At 46.5% G+C, this 17,312-nt stretch overlaps 1 protein-coding gene and 1 pseudogene across 2 annotated transcripts in view; both read right to left on the bottom strand.

Moving 5' to 3' along the window:
• Nucleotides 1–13,131, bottom strand: part of CHST11 (carbohydrate (chondroitin 4) sulfotransferase 11) — a 391,288-nt gene extending 378,157 nt beyond the window's left edge. Inside the window, exon 1 of one of the 2 annotated variants that reach the window (XM_006888556.1) lies at nt 12,582–13,131. In XM_006888556.1, the coding sequence (XP_006888618.1) occupies nt 12,582–12,699 (118 nt within the window). In that variant the 5' untranslated portion in view covers nt 12,700–13,131. The remainder of the gene's footprint in view (nt 1–12,581) is intronic. The other variant, XM_006888557.1, reaches the window with a different exon arrangement.
• The window catches only part of LOC102848805, a 128,254-nt pseudogene continuing 123,791 nt past the window's right edge, over nt 12,850–17,312 (bottom strand).

Genomic DNA, 17,312 nt, shown 5'->3' with positions numbered 1-17,312 from the left:
TAGGTTTGAATCTGTTCTTCAGTTCCTTGAGCTTAAGAAATGCTGAGCGAGTTCAGCCCTTTTGATTTTCTGACTCTAGCTCCTCGCACATTTCATTGTGGTATTTTGCTTTGTCATTCTGAGCAGCCTTTCATACACTTATCTATTAAGCTGTTACGTTCCCCTCTGCTACGACTGCAGACATGTCTTGGAAAGGGTGCAGGCAGAGTTCTCCTTGGAGGTAAGAATGGCAAAGCTTCATCTTTCAAACTCTGGACATGGAGCTAGGCAAGGCTCTTCCTTGGAAAGGGACATCATGCTTGGAAAGACAGAAGGTCGGTGGAGGAAAGAAAGACACCCCTACAAGACGGCCTGACACTGTGACTTCAGCAATGAGTTCGTGTCTCAGAGATAAGGAGGGTGGCACAGGCGAGGGCAGGATTCGGGTCAGTTGTTCACAGGGTTGCGATGAGTCACACTGAACTCGATGGCACCTAACAACAACAACAACACAACTGCACAGCCTCCCCAGCTGGCTTAGATCCTTCCCAGCGACAAGTACCTTCCTATGGCCTAGAAGTCTCCTTTCTGTTTTAATCCTTACAAGAATCGAAGGAAGGACTATTTTTCTGCCATTTTATACATTGTTGTTGTTATGTATCATCAAGTCAGAACCGACTAAGAGCTGACCCTCCCGCGGGTTTTCAGAAGCAGTAATTCGCACAGGAAGAGAAAGCTCATCTTTCTCCCGCTGAGAAGCTGACGGGTTCAAACCAGGTACATGCCTTTGGGTCAACAGTGTGATCCCTTACCACTTAGCCACGAGGCCCCCTATTTTGCAGAGTATTGTTGTTGTTGTTGCTGATCGCAGTAGAGTTGAGCACGATTCATAGGGACCCTATGAACAAAAGGCCTGAAGCCCTCTCTCTACAACTATCCACATTTATCAAAGTTCATAGAGTTTCCGGAGGCATGTTGTTTAGGAAGTGGATGCCACTCCCACTTCCTGCAGATCAGGAAACTAATCTGTTTCATAGCTACAGTATTAGATGATGCTTGCATTTATGTACAGCCAATCTAAATAACACATCTTATTTAAATGATGAGATAGATTAAGCCTTATCTTATTAATCATTGCTTAATATCTTTTTAAAAAGCTCTAAGTTTATAAATATACACGTTAAACTCAAGTAAATATTTAAAAACAAAAAACCAGCTGATGTTGAGTCAGTTCTAATTCATGAAGAGCCCAGAGCAGCCGTGTACTCCGCAAGGTTTCAAATGGCTGGGTTTTGCCTCCAAGACACCTCCGAGTGGTCTTGAGCTACCAACCTTTCTGTTAGCAGTCAAGTGTGTTAACCATTTAGGTGGCTCAGGGCTATAATTCTTGCCTTCAGGAGACCAGAGTTCAATTCCCACCTAGTACATTTCAGGCTCAGATACCACCCATGTGTGTTGTCTTGTGTGATGCTTGTGTGTTGCTAAGACACCAAACAGGTCTCGGCAGAGCTTTTGGACCCAGACAGAGTAGGAAGAAAGGCCTGGTGATCTGCTTCCAAAGAGTCAGCAGCTATTCAATGGGTTCCAGCAGGTCTGACCACAGTCATGTATGAGTCAGCAGCTGACTTAAAAGTCACCGACAACAAAGCAACTCTGAGACAGACATGCGGGAGAGAAACCTGACTCAGAGCGGAAGTAAACAACTGCCATCTATCTCATAAGAGCTAGAGTAGAGGAAGGGAGCTCTGGTGGTTTAGTGGTAAGACATTTCACAGTCAACGCAAATGAACAAGGTTTGGATCCACCAGCCACCCCAGAGGAGAAAGATGGGTAGTCTCCTCCGAGGCATTTTTTAGTCTCTGACAACCCACTGGAGGGTCAGCTATGAGTAGACTCTAACTCGGTCCACAACAACAATTGTTGTTGTTATGTGCTGTCAAGTCACTTGCGACTCATAGCGACCCTATGTACAACAGCCCTAAAATCTGCTCTGTCCTGTGCCAATCGCACTGTCTCTGACACTCCCATCCCAATTAACCCAGTCACTGAATCAATCTACCTCATAGAGGGCCTTCCCCAAGCATGATGTCCCTCTCCAAGGACCCGTCCCTCCTTGTAACATGTCCAAAGTATGTTAGACGGAGCCTCAGAATCCTTGCCTCCAAGGAGGAGGCTTAACCCTTTCCAGGATGAATCTGTTTGTTTTCCTAGCAGTCCATGGTACCCTCAATACTCTTCTCCAGCACCACAGCTCAAAGGCATCAATTCTCCTTCCATCCTCCTTAGTCACTGTCCAACTCTCTGATGCATAACAAGTGATTACAAAGACCATGGCCTGTATTGGATGCACCTTAGTCTCCAGAGAGACACCATTGCTCTCCAGTACTTTGGAGAGGTCCCTAACAGCAGACTTTCCCATGACAAAAGATCCTGAGAGCTAGTGCCCCTGAACGAAACTTCACACATGATACTTTCCCCCAAGGAACTTCTATTTTTCACCTCAACTTCCAGGTGCATGTCCCAACTTAAGTAACATCATTTACCCAGCGTTCTCATTCCAACTCTCACAAAGCTCACCGAGAGAGAGAGAGATGCTGACTCAAAGCCCTGTTGTTAAAATGCCTTCAAGTCAATTTTGACTCAGGGATCACAGTAGACAGAGCAGAAATTGCTTCAGAATGTCTCCTAGGCTGTAAATTTTTACAGAATCCAATCTTTTCTCCTTTGGAATGCTGGTGAGTTTGAACCACCAACCTTTTGGTTAGCAGCCAAGCCTTAACCAGGACTCCTTCCTGCAAGTTCTAAAGCTCTGCAAATAAGTGCAGATTGGCAGAGAAGAGGAGCACATGGCATGCTGGAAAAGCAGCTCTTCAGACCCCTCAGCTGCAGCCTGGGTCTTCTTGAGTGTCTTTCCATTTCAGCACTTTAACAAGGTTATGGAGAGAGCCATGGTTTACCAAGAGCCCTTTCACAACCTAGAGATAGCATCAGTGGTTAAGACTCACTGTTAGTGATGCAACCACTAAGAAAGAACAAGATGGCCTATTAGACAATAGCATGGGGCTTAGATGCCATCAATTATAAGACAAGACAGTTACATTTCATACTTATAAAAATGTGTGTCTGTTGTTGCTGTTAGTATTGTTGAGTCAACTTTAATTCACAGCAACCCGATGAACAACGGATCTGACCCTTGCCCTGTCCTGTGCCCCCGTTATGATCTATCTACATCATGCTCAAGCCCACCACAGGGGTCACAATGTCAATCTGTCTTGTGGAGAGTCTTTCTCTCTTTTATGACCCTCTTTCTTTCCCAGCATGTCTTTTTCTGAAGACTCGTCCCTCCTGACAACATGCCCAAAGACAGTGAGATGAAGTTTCACTCTCCTTGCCTCTAAGGAGAACCCAGGCAGCACTTCCTCCAAAACAGACTTGTTTGTGCTTCTGGAGGTTTCTATACTCTTTCCGACAGAAGGCACCGATTTTTCCTTCTATAATCCTCAGTCATTGTCCAAGTTTCAGACTTCTAGGAAGCCAAGTAAAAACGCCAATCTTCAATTGGAATATGATACAATAATTTCTGAAAGCAGAACATGGGGATTCTAGAGTAGAATCCAGATCTCCTATTCCCAGAACCTAATAATCCTGAAGCCGGCACAGCACCAAGCAGTATTTCACTGTTACAAGTCACCCTGAGTAGTCAGTCAGCCTTCTCAATGCTGCCTAACAGAACGATGAGCCAGGTGATGTTGATGATTATCTGTTTATTTCTGCAGCACGGCAGTTAAGCATTTCCCCAAACAAGTTCAATGACCACTTCTTCAAGCCTCGTATTTTATTCGTACAAAATGGTTCTAATTTAAAAATCCCTCACGGCACAGTGGGCTAGGTGCAGGAAGCCACCAGCTCCTCCAGGGCAGAGCGAGGGGCACTCTCTTCCTGTGTGATTTACAGCCTGGGAAACCCAACAAAGTGTCAGCTATGAGTCGGTTCTAACTCAACAGCAATAAGATTATGAAGAGACACTAAGGAGATTCGAACCCCCAGAGAGGCACGTCATTTGGAATAGCATTGCAACTCCCTACAGACTGCACCACCAGTATCTAGCTAGAAAGACAACATCTGCAGATAGGCAGGCAGGACACAGGAAGAAAGGAGGGATGTAGGTCTTGATCGATCATATTGATCTAACATATATCCACTGACAAATTCCAGAATCTGCCAACTTAATTGGCAGGTCAGATGATAGACTTTGTCAATTTAATAGACAGGTCATATTATTCAACATTTTCAAAGGAAAACTTGCCTCCTCCTTCATATCTTATAAAGATGGGGTCTCCCAAATATCCAAGAGATGGAAAATTAAAGAGAGGAAATGGCTAAATTAAACAACTTTGGGGTTTTCTCTGCCCCCAACTGTCCCTCGAAGTCTGTGGGCAGTTGCTTCCCTGAATGGCTTTTCCCCTGAAACTCCACATAGTACGTTTAAGAAGGGAAGGGGAGGTGCCGGCACGTTCAGCCTCTTATTTCCTGTTTTCAACTGGCACTGCTGAAAAAAACCCTCATCATAAACCAAATGGTTTATCGAGCAGATAAATACAAAAGGCGGGCATCTCAACTGAGAATGGGCTCCCCCACCCCAACACTTGCCCCACGTCCTACAGAGACCTCCAACCACTTTCTGGAAGAAGGAATTACCTCTCTTCTTTCAGAAGGCAATAAATAAAACGAGGATTCCCGAGAGGTGACCACGGCTGCAGAAGGAAATTGCTCAAGTGTATGTTTCATCTGCACGTCTCTATGAAGACAGCCCTATGATGCTCTGATAGATTTCAACCATCAGTGAGACACCCCCCCACCCCAACTAGCAAGGGCTGACTTTCCATTATTCAGTGCCTTGTGCTACCTTCCGAATTTGTAACAGCCTCATATTTGAGACACTCACAACACCCTTTCAGGGAACGCCAGTGGCCTAGTGCTGAGAAGCTGTGCTGCAAACCTAAAGGCACGCAGTTCAAATCCACCAGGTGTTCCAAAGAAGGATGGGCAGTCTCCTCTGGGTGATTTACTGCCTCGGAAAACCCACTGGAGGCATAGCTATGATTCGGTTCTGCCTTGACATCACACACAACAAAAACACACCTTTTTTTTAAATTTTTTTAAATTATTATTATTCATTTTAATGAAAATTTACAGAGACTTTGGATTTCCATTCATTCATTGTTACACTTTTCTCCCCTCCCAACCCTCCCCCCACCCCAGTTCACTCTTCTCTTGGAAAAGTAAAAGATAAATTCTTTCCTTGTTTTACAATCCCTCCCCCCAGGACCGCTCCATTATGCAGTCTTCGCTCTGGACTCCTGTCATGACAATAATACCTAATCACATATCCCTTTTAAACAGTTTTCTCCCTCATCTGTTTCAATGCAGTATACATTATTTATCCCATCTTTCTCAGTCTTCCCCCAACCCCGAGGTCAGTCCTATTTTACAACAGTGGCACTATGCAGTATTTGTCCTTTTGTGTCTAAGATATTTCACTCAGCATAATGTCCTCCAGGGTCAGCCATTTTGAATAATATTGCATGAGTTCCTTATGTTTTAATGCAGCATAGTATTCCATTGTGTGACTATACCACAGTTTCTCTATCCAGTCATTTGTTGATGGGCACTTAGGTTGTTTCTAACTCCTTGCTACTGTGAACAAAGCTGCAATAAACATGGGTGTGCAACAACGCACCTTTTCAAAGAAAGTTTTAGATAGATCACCTAAGAACAACCCTATGAACTGAAATGACTCCAAACCCATATAAGCAAAAAAAGTTTTCATGCTAAATGTTTAGTGCACCATAAAAAGCAAACAAACAATAGCCAGGCAGCCTGGAAAGGGATAGAAGCAAAGGTGCATATACAGGTCTGTAAACTCAAAAAGGAGGCCGGAGGGTACAGTGGTCAAGCATCCAGCCACTGAATGGTGGGGAATTTGGACCCAACAATCACAGCGTAGTATGTAAGGTGTTATGCTTCTCCCCCAAAGGTCAGGTCTCTTTGGCAGTTTGAATCCAGGTAGGGGTCTTTGGGAGAAATGGGCAATCTCCTCCCATGCGATTGACAGCCTGGGGAATCCCCTGCAGGGTCAGCTCTGAGTTGGTTCTCACGCAATGACAATGAGTAGCAAAGTATAATCATTCCAACTTGTTCAAACATGTTATTAGGAATCCTTGCGTCACTTCAAACTCAGTGACCATATGTCCAACAGACAAAGCACGGCCCGGTCCTGCACAATCTTTGTTAAGCTCAAGCTTATTGTTTCAACCACTGCGTTTCCCTATCTTGGTGCCAAGGTCGTCCTCTTCTTCACGTGCCCTCTACGTTACCGTCCATGAAGTCCTTCCATAACAGGGCCCTCCAGATCACATGTCCAAAGCACAATAATATATAAGTACTGTGCAAACAGTCCACATGTTCAAGTGCCGAGTAAAACACCAGAGGTTTGAGTCTACCTAAACGCACCACAGACCTGGTTCGACATGGTGCTCTCCTTCTGAAAAATGAGTCACTGAAAACACAGAAGGGAACACAGTTCAACACTTGACCCACCAGGCTGCCATGAGTTATAAAAGATTAACAGCAACTGTTGGGTTTTGGTTTTTTAAAACTGGTTTAACAGAGAGAGAGGAAAAAAAAATATCCATTGCCCCTAGGTGGTAAAATAATAATGGGTGGTTGTTTTTCTTCTGCACGTCATAAATTTGCAACAGTGACCACATATTATGTTTTTAATCTCATTACAATTATAATTATATTAAAATATAAAATGCATTGTATATTCAGCTTAATCAAATAAAACTACAAAGTGGTAACCCCAGAGGTCTTTAAATAAAGGGTATATATAATCTCTCAATCTATTCCACCAAGGCAAAGAGATGCCAGGTGACGGTGCAAATAAACAAAATGTAAAAGAAAAGAGAGAGAGAAAAGGGCTTTCTCCTCCACAGGCTTCTCTTCATGAAAAGAAGCTTTCAAACATAAATCCAAACCCTACTGGGAGGCATCAAGCGGGTTCAGAGGAGCGATCTTCACACTTGATCTCACAGGCGGCTCGGGGGCCTCTCAACTCAGCTCCATCAACACTCAGCACAGGTCTGCAAGTCATTCGAACGGAGAGGTATTCAGCAATATGATCAGACACAAAGTTCCGTTCTGACTTCAGGAGTTCAACCCCAGCGCAGCCAGTGTTCAGGGGATCTGGCTACCTGACACGCCAGGGTCACTGCTCCTCTCTTCTGTAAGATGAGCTTCCAGGCCCTTGTCACAAGGGTCCTGAGTCCAGGAAGGCAGGGAAGTATTCCTAGCGAACAGAGCTATAGTCCCTGACTGCAAATTCTCGCCGAGGCATGAAGCAGCTTTCCTGACCCAAAGACGCTGGCTGGAAGTATTGAAGCACCCCGTGTATCCAGCCGGCAGATCTTTTACTGCCCACCACCACCATCAAGTTCATTCTGACTCACAGCAACAGGACAGAGCAGAACTGCCCCACAGGAATCCCAAGGTTGTGATCCTTACAAATGCAGGCCGCTATGTCTTTCTCCCACAGACTAGTTAGTGGTTAGGCTTGAACAGCCAACCTTTCAGTTAACAGGCCAATGCATAATCCATAAGCCACCAGCTGGTTTGTTGGGTGTCACTTAGTCAACCATGACTTATGGAGACCCTACGAACAAGTAGGGCTCCTTATATTTTCCTGAATACCTATGAGTTGGACACTAGCTGGATAGCACAAGTTGTTAAGCACAAGATTATCAACTAAAAGGTTGACAGTTCGAAACCACTTAGAAGCACTCTGAAGAAAGGTCTGCCAATCTCCTCCCAAAAGATTACCCACTGGAAACTCTGGGGCTCAGTTTTGCTCTGACATAAGTAGGATACCATGAGTTAGAATCAACTCCACAGCAAGAGGTGTGGCTTTGGTGGGAAATACTGGGATTTGAACAGGATCTAAAAACTCCACTCCTAAAAAAAAAAAATTCTTAGAAAAGAAGTGTCAAAGGCATATTTACTGATAAGACACACTTCTGCTAAACCCTGGTACCCCCTGGTAGTTAATTAATCAAACTTATTTTAATTAGAAAAATACAAAAGACAAAGGATGCCAGATGAGAATCTGAAGGAAAAAGAGCCAGCCCTCTGCCAGCTGGTCCTCTTTTATTCTTGCTCTCCCTCTGTCCAGGTAAACCCTCCCACCACTGGAAGCAGGAATCCACTGCTGGTGCAGTACTATTTTTTCTATTTCTGATACAGATGACTGGAACTCCTGCCCCAGGGCTCCCAATTTTTAGCAACATAATCAGTGCCAAGCTGTGGTCCCTTCTGCTTCTCCCAGGGCGATCCAGAACTGAACCTGCAGAGCCTGGTTAAAGGATCAGTTACTATAAGATGCTTCAAGACGCAAAGGTCCTGGGACTTTTAAAGAAATTCAAAGCAGCTGAAATGGATTTTTCCCCCCAGTTTTCTTTATTTATTTTCTGTTTTCACATGCATGCAAGATGATTAAAGATATCATGGCTTGGATCAAGTTTACTTAAGTTTCATCTTTGCTTTTGAGTACTTTTTTTTTTCTTTAGTACTTTTTTTAAATTGAGATTTTAATAAAAGTTTATAGAGAACATGGATTTTCATTCATTCATTGCTGCACATTTTCCTTCCTGCCCACCCTACTCCCCAATTCACTCTTCTCTTTGAAAAGAAAAAACAAACAAACTTTCATTGTTATACAATCCCATACTCCAGTCCACTTTACTATGCAGCTCTTATTCTGGACTCCTGTATATTTCTTTTATACAGTTCTCTCCCTCATCTGTTTCAATGCCATGTACATTATTTATCCTCTCTTTTCTTTTCAGTCTTGTTTTATAACAGTGGCATTATGCAATATTTGTCCTTTTGTGACTGAGATATTTCACTCAGCATAATGTCCTCTAGGGTCACCATTTTGAATAATATTGCATGAATTCCTTGTTTTTCAATGCAGCAAAGTATTCCATTGTGTGAATATACCACAGCTTCTCTATCCATTCGTTTGTTGAAGGGCACTTTGGTTGTTTCCACCTTTTTGCTTTTGTGAACAAAGCAGCAATGAACATGAGTGTGCATATATCTGCTTGAGTGGCAGTTCTGGTTTCTTTAGCGTATATTCCCATTAGTGGAATTGCTGGATCAAATGGTATTTCTATTTGCAACTTTTCAAGAAAGTGCCATACTGCCTTCCATAGTGGTTGCACCATTTTACACTCACACCAACAGTGAATAACAATGAACAGGGTTCCAGTTTCTCCACAACCTCACCAGCACTTGTTGTTTGCTGCTCTGTTGAATTTTGCTATTGTTTGAAAAGGATTTAACATCAGTCTTTATCAGTTGGACTTTTTAATGAAATGAAAAAAATAATAAATTTCAAAGCATAATTTCTATGTCTCACGTCACTCTTTTTTTACTGCGATTTGAACAGAACTTTACAAAGCACATAGGTCTTTTGCTCAACTACACATTTTGTCTCATAGCATTAATCACAAGACCCACAATGTAATCGCACTTTGCCCACTTCCTCTCTGTAATTCTCATCTCTATTAATCTTTCTCTTCTACCTCTTCCTGACTTTGGGGTTTTTACTCTTTTGACTCCATGTGGTTGGTTGTTTAATCACAGGCTTCTGACACGGAGTTTTCATGGAACAACATGGAAGGCAAAATTAGCAAGCTCTTTCAGTGGGACAAAGGAGCCCTAGTGGTGCAATAATTAAGCTTCCAGGCACTAGCTGAAAGGTCAGTAGTTGTGGTCATCTGCTTGATGACAGTGTTGAAAAGGTATGGGGAAGTTCTACCGTGTCCTCCAGGCTCAGATGTCTGTCTACCTACAACTGATTGGTTAGGCTCTTGCTGGATATGAATCACGTTCTACTCAGCTATAAGCGAGCTCAATGAAACTACAGTCATACATTAGGTACAAAGAATTACAAATAACATTTTCTATTCATAAGAATAAGGATAGCTGAAGAAGAAAAAAAGCAATGCTTTTGAACTGTGGTGCTGGAGAAGAGTACTGAATATCGCATGGAATCCCAAAAGAACTTTCACAGCCAGGATGGTAACATTTTTTCTCATATACTTTGCACATGTCCTCAGCAGCTGCCCGACTTTGGAAGAAGACATCATCATATCAGGGAAAGACAGAGGATCAGAGAAACAGGAAAGCTTCAACCAGGTGGGCTGACACGTATCAGTGAGAATGGCTCAGGACAGGGCAAACTTCAGATGTGCTGTGGCTAGAGCGGCTACGAGTCCTAGTTACCTAACAACAATAGCATGAAAAAAAAGAAAAAGAAAAAGAAATGAAATACTGAAAGAGCATACTCAGAAACATGAATAATAAACAAACGCCATTTCTTGGAGGCAAAACTGCCCGGCAAACACGGAGGATCATAAAGGCAAGGCAAGCCAAAGCTGAGGGCATGTCAAATACAGAGAGAAGTATCTTTCCACTTTAAAAAAGGCTTTTCTGCTCCATCCCTGATTCCAAAAGGCTGGCCTGAAAAGAGCAAATGCTATTTCAAGTGAGCATGCTATTCTAACGAGTGAAGGAAATTTTAGGCAAGTGCCAATTACAAGGAGGAAGTCCCTTCCCAGCATCACCAGCTAGAAAGCTATTTCCCTCACAGAATAACAAGCACCAGACGCTCAGAAAGCTAACGGATCCGGAGACGCTCCGGTGCAGTGCTGTTGGGAGGCTGGTCCTCATCCCTGTTCCAGGCTTTTCTGCAGAGAAGGAGCTGTATGGGCAGCCCCAGCTAAACTTTCAAAGGTCAGAACGTGTCCCATTATTTTAGGTGTTTGGGCCCCCAAGTGTCTGCATACCACCCAGTCCCACAGTCTAGAAGGGTGGAGCCTGGCCCCAGGAGCTTGGCACTCCGAGATGGCCCTGTCTGTCTGGTCCTGCCCATTACAGCCACCGCCTAGCTGCCAGCATGCAAGCGAGGTCCATTTTTAAATTCCCTTAGAAGTTTCACAACCACCGGTTTGGGTGAGGAGACCAATACCCCTGCAGTTGGCTGACATTAAAACTAAAAATAGCCTGCTGCAAACAAAAGCCATCTTTTACAGGGCTGGCTCGGATGTCCTGAGGTTGCATGTGCTGGTGGTGGACCAGATCCCAGGCGGCCTGGAAAATGGAACCCGGCAGAGGGGCCAGCCTGGTCCCTGCGCTGTCAAGGAATCTCGCTGCCTCCAAGCCCTGGACAGGACAGCTCGATTCTTCTACCCTGGACACCAACTAGCAGGCTTGATGGATTCTGGGCTGTGTCTTCTCAAAGTGCCAGATACACATTGAAAAGGAAAGGTGATGGAAAAGGAAAAGAAAAAAAAAAGACATAAGTCCATTTCCATGGAAGGAAATGTGTTTCTAGCTTCCCCCTCCTCCTTGCAATTAAGAAAGCAAAGTATTGCTGTGACTATACAGAGAAAGGTAATGGGGCGCCTTAAAAATGGGATTTCCGGGCCAACGTGGCCTGGTGGGGGGCTCCTACGGGGCGGGGATGGAGGCTTGGCGGGGTGAAGCCTCCTCTGAGGGTTCTACCTGTTGGGCTTCTGAACCGGGCTGCGAGACCCCTTACAGCAACGCAAGAGGTCTCCCCTTTACCCTAGGTTCCAAACTTAACTTCGTGCCCCTTCACCAGTCCAACTGTCAGATTTGAGGGTCAAGGGCTCCTTCTCAGCTGGCTCAGAACTCTGAATGAGAGATGCAAGCAGACCGCCAGGCCAGGACCCAGCCAAAGTTATTTCCAAAACTGCAGAGGCCAAGCCATGAACCAAGAGCTCAGAGTCCCCCAGGGCAGAGTCTCCGGGGACGTGGAGATGAGGTGGAGCAGGCCTCCAACACCAAGGTCACTACGGAGCTGGACCCCGGGGACAACCAGGCTGGGGCTGGCCCCTGCTCCATCGGGTGGGGGGTAACGGCCAGCATCCACCGTCTCCCTACACCTGCTCAGCGTTGCACCGAACCCCGGACATGTGGGAGCCGAGCCCTCGGGTCCTCAAGTCCGCCAAAGGGACCCGCCACCTGGCCCGGGCGTGCACCACTCATCCCCGGCCCCCAACCAGGAAGAGGCACCGCACCCTGGCACAGGGCAGCCGGCTCCGGGCGCCCCTTTCATCCTCAGTCAGCGGCAGAAAAGGGAAGGGAGTTTCCGTTTCTTCACATCAAGCCCCCAAGCCCGACAGCACACCACAATCTCTACCTTTCCCTGCTACCTCGCACACATTGACTAGAGACACAAAGAAAAAGAGAGGAAGGAAAAAAAAAAAAATACCCGCCCCTGCTGGTCCCATCCTTTAGCCCTGAACCAGGAGAAGGACAGAGCATTTCTCCTCTCCTCCTCCTCATGGTGATGCGTGGCCCGGGCATCCCCGGGCAGCAGGGAGCCCCGACGTGGCCGAGGGGGAAGAAGAGGTAAGGTTGGAAGAGGCAAGAGAAAGCCGGTGGAGCGAGAGCGAGAGCACGGGAGAGAAGAAAATACGTATCCAACAAAACCACGCTAACGCGCCCCCTACCTGGGTGCAACATACTTTGGAAATAGAAGATGACCAGGATAAAGGATCCCAAGCAAGTGGCCAGCACCATCCGGCAAATTCTGTTCATCCTCATCACTTCCAGCAGCGCCGGCTTCATGGCTTTGTCCTGCCTGCCGGGGTCGGGGTGTCCGGGCGGCGCTCCCGGGGCGCAGGAGCGAGGACCCGGGCGCGCGGACTCGAGTCCCGGAGCTGCCGGAGAGGAGTGGGCAGGGCTGGTGTGGAGGATCGGGTGGGCTGCGCGGCCACTCTAGGAGCCCCCAGCCCGGGGCGGGGGTGTGCAAGGCGCCGGAGTTGCTCTGGAAGTGCGGGGATGCGTGGCCCCACCGGCTGCGCGCCCCTGCTCCTCCTCCGCCGCCTTCTCCTCCGCTCCCGCCGGCGGCCGCCGCTGCCTCCTCGCGGCCGGAGAGGCTGGGCTGCGAGCGGTGATGGTGCTGCCTTGGCCGCCGCCGCTTCGCTGGCCGCTGTGGCTGTCGGACGGCCCCCTCCCTCCTCTCCAAAAGCTACTTCATTGCGCTCCAATGATCTATATATTCCGGGGCTGGGTTTTACCAAATGCCACTCGCAGCCCCCAGCGAGGGGAGGGCGCCTGCGGAGAGCCGGGGGAGGGCGGGCGCCGCGCGCCGGGGCGGAGCGTCGCGCTCCCCCCGCCCCTGCCCGGGACATGGTCGCGTCCAGCTGTTTCCCGCGGAGCGCGGAGTGCGCGCGGAGCTCCCGCAGGGTCCCAAAAGCCCTCAGTCCCTGGCTGGGCCCGGCCGCCGTCTGGAGGTTGTGTCAGCGTTTCCATGACAGAGCCATGAGGGGGAAAAAAATAGGAATAAAATCACCTCGGTGCTGCCACCCACTCCTGCCAGCGTTTGGAGAGGGAAGTGGAGAAGGGGTCGAGATGGGCATCTCGGGGGTCGAGCGGGGGGGCCAAGGACGGTTTAAAATCCCTGGGCAGAGGCGCGAGGAAGTTGCCCCAAGCCTCCCGGGAGAGGGATACCCTTTTCTGGATGCTGGAAACAGGGCGGTTTCGTTTTCTTTCAAACGTCAGTGTCGTTTTGGAATGAGGTTGAAGAGGGCTGGCTCAAAGTCAAGGTTAGGAAAACTGCCTGCCCCGCCGGGGTCAGACAACAGCAAAGATTTCCCGGGGATTTCTACAGACAGTACCTCCAGCACCTCCACCCCTCTGGAGGGGGTTGTGGCTATTAAAACTCCACACCCTCCCTACACCCTCCACCCTACAAAGCTTAGAGCTGCTTGCAGGTTCTCCAAAGTGCACCCGCCGCTTGGCAGGTTGGAGAAGAGAGGATCCCCCCAGGAAGGCACCATCCAGCAGACCCAACACACTGAAAAACAAAGCGAACCTTACTCAGCCTTGGCAGGTCAACGGAAAAATGGCGTGTTTTGTTTTGTTTTGTAATGATTTACAGTTTCCAATTCTATGCTTTTAGGTCGTTTAGCAATTTATAAAGTGGGCGCAGGCAAGCAGTCCGGAGCTCCGTGGCTCAACTATCCCAGACTAACTGGAGAAACTAAGTTGACATACCTGTGAGGCGCAGGGGCCAAGCTCCCACTGCTGAGGGGAAGAAGGGCGTTTCAAACCCACCATCTGCTTGGAGGGCAGAAAAATGTGGCAATCTGGTTCCTTCAAGATTTATGGCCTTTCTAGAAACCCTAGGAGGCATCTCCACTTTCAGTAGTCCTTGGAGTCCGATGATTCAGAATCACCCTGTAGGTAGTGCCTTATCTGTTACCTGGAATAGAAGATCCTGTTCTGTGGTTTGTGGTTTCTGTAAAGCTAAGAGACATCCTTTTGCAGACACCTATTTTCCTTACCTGAGAGAGAAAGAAGGGCATCATCTCCTCTCATGTAATTTACTGCCTCTGAAAACACCCTGGACTCACTGTTCAGCCAGGAGTAGGTTCTGACTAGACAGTAATAAGGTTTGAAGTTCTTTTCCTTATAAGCTTATTTGTTAAGTGCCGTCGATTTGTCTGTGACTCATAACAACCCTATATACAATAGCTCTGAAGCCTGTCCTGTCCTGAGCCAATCTCACTGACTCCAGCACACCTACCCCTGTTGCCCCAGGTGCTATGTCAATCCATCTCCTCAGGGGTCTTCCTCCCCTGCACTGTCCCTCCACTCTTCAAAGTATGATGTCTTTCTCCAAGGATAGGTCCCTCCCGGCCACATGCCCAAAGTAGGCAAGATGGAACTTCAAAATCCTAGCGGCCAAGGAGAAACTTGGTTCAGTCTCCTGAAGACAGACCTATATGTTTTCTTGGCAGTCCATGGTATGTTCAAGACTTCTCTCCAGCACCACAACTCAAAGGCATCAATTCTTCAACAGTCTTCCTTAGTCATTGTCCAGCTCTCTGATGCATACATAGTAAATCACTGTGAAGACCATGGCCTGGATCTAGCATACCTTGGTCTCTAGACTGACATCATTGCTTTTCAGTACTCTAGAGAGGTCCCTGACAGCAGATTTACCTAATGTAATTTGTCTTTTGATTTCTTGACTGCTGATGCCAAGAGTGTTGATTGTGGAGCTGAGCAAGCTGTAATTGTTAGCAACCTCAATCTATTTTCCCTCTATGATGGTGCTGCCAGTTGGCCCAGTGGTGAGAATTTTTGTCTTCTTGACAAAGTTTACATGTAGTGTTTTTTTAAAGGCAACATGTTTTCATTCCACTAATAAATGTTTCTTTTATATCAATTAAATAGTTACTGCAAAGACTATTTCACTTTTGTGACTTTTCAAATTATTAAGGAGCCCTGGTGGTACAAACAGATAAGCCCTGGGAGCTAACCAGAGAGAGGCTGGTGATTTTAATCCACACACTGGTTCCAAGGGAGCAAAGAGCTGGAGATCTGTCGCTGTAAAGATTACAGCCTAGAAAGTTCTATACAGTTCTATCTGTCACATGCGGTGGTTATGAGTTTGAATGAACTCAATGGCACCTAACAACAATAATAACAACATAAAATTATTAGTTCAATTAATGGAAAAGAGTACTGAATATCCATCCCATGGACTACCAAAAGAACATACAAATATGTGGGAGTAGTGCAACCAGAGTGCTTTTTGGCGTCAAAGATAATAAAACTTTGTCTCACATACTTTGGACATGTTGCTAGGAGAGGTAATTTCTTAGAAAGGGACATCTTGATAGCAAAAGTGGAGGTTCAGCAAAATAGAGGAAGAAACTCAACTAAATGGATCGACACAGTGACTGCTGCAATGGGCTTAATAAAGTGTCCGAGATTGTGAGGATGGCACAGTGTAGGACAGGGTTCAGATCAGTTGTTCATAAGGTCGCGATAAGTCATACGCGACTGCACCTAACAACATTATTAGTGAAATCATGTATTTTCAGTGCCTCTCTGAAGGAAGCATTTGACAAATACTTGATGAATCTGAAGGTAATGGCCTTGTCCTCCCCTCTTTCCAAAGCACACCACACAACCTGAGCCCTCTTCTCCCAAAGGCTTCCCCCTGCAGTGGCGTGTAGAGGAAATCTAGAAGTCAGCGTGGAAGTCAGCAGCCTTTGATTACAGAAGACAATCAATTACTGCCCAATATTTATGTAGCCCGTGTGTATGGTATTAATTTGTACTCACTCGTAGATGAGCTGCAAGCCACAGGCAGCCAAGTTGAACCAGCTCCAGTTCGTCATTCTCCAGTGATTTCCCCTCATAGGAGATTAAGGATGGGTGTTGCAGCCCCTAGAATGCCTCTGGCAGAGGATGCCTTGCAGGGAGAATGGCTGGGTGAGCACGTGCAGGACTTCTTTGTCTGGAATCTCCGGCTTTCATTCAACTCCTTTTACCGAGCCGAAAATGCAGGGGAAGGGAAAAGGATTTGCCCCCAGTTCAGCCAGCTGACCTCTTGCTTCCCGGGGCAAAACCACCCTGCAGCCTGTGCAAAGGGCTAATCATGTGTAATCGCGGGTAATGTCAGAGGTCTAGGTCCTATTTCACTATTGGAGATTGACTTGTGTGTCCCCCTAAAACATGTAGAATCCCATCCCCTGTGACTGAGGATATAATGTCATTTGAAAACACGGTTAAGAAAGGCCATGTCAGTCCACAAAGGTAGGATATGTCCTATACTTAATCCCTTCTATGGGATGTTGTTATGTGCCATCGAGTCAGAATTAGCTCATAGCTGACCCAAGAGTTTTCAGAGGTTGGAAATCACACAGGAGGAGACTACTGCCCATCTTTCTCCCTCGGAACAGCTGCTGGATTCGAACCATGTGCCTTCAAAGTGGCAGAGCAGCTCCTCACCAGCAGAGCTCTGAGTGATAGAAGGAGCAATTCAGATACAAACAAACTAAAAGGGAAGGTTGTCAGATGACAGATGCCAAGGAGCCGAGGAATAGAAACTGAAGCAAGTATTTTCCACAGAGAAACCCTTTGCCAAGAGCCAGCACCCTCAATTTGGACTTATGGACTCCTGAACTGTGAGAAAGAAAATGCATTACATATCTACATGAAATATAGAAAAATCACTTATTTGTGATTATTTTTTGTTGTTGTTTTTGTTACAGCAATACTAAGAAACTAAAACCACTATGGAGGACAGGTTGGCTGTGCAGAAGAAGGGGATAGTGGTCATGCTCAGTATCCTTTTCCTTTTTATGGGGGTTTTTGGTCCTTATTCCAGCTGTCAGGAATTCCCACTATCTCATGGACTGCCAAAAGAACAAATAGTTATG

The sequence above is a fragment of the Elephantulus edwardii genome, unplaced genomic scaffold (genome assembly GCF_000299155.1).
Source record: "Elephantulus edwardii isolate Elephantulus edwardi_28Jun2011 unplaced genomic scaffold, EleEdw1.0 scaffold00068, whole genome shotgun sequence".
Taxonomy (NCBI): domain Eukaryota; kingdom Metazoa; phylum Chordata; class Mammalia; order Macroscelidea; family Macroscelididae; genus Elephantulus; species Elephantulus edwardii.
Note: the sequence above shows the minus strand (reverse complement) of the source record. Positions and strands in the feature narration are given on the sequence as shown.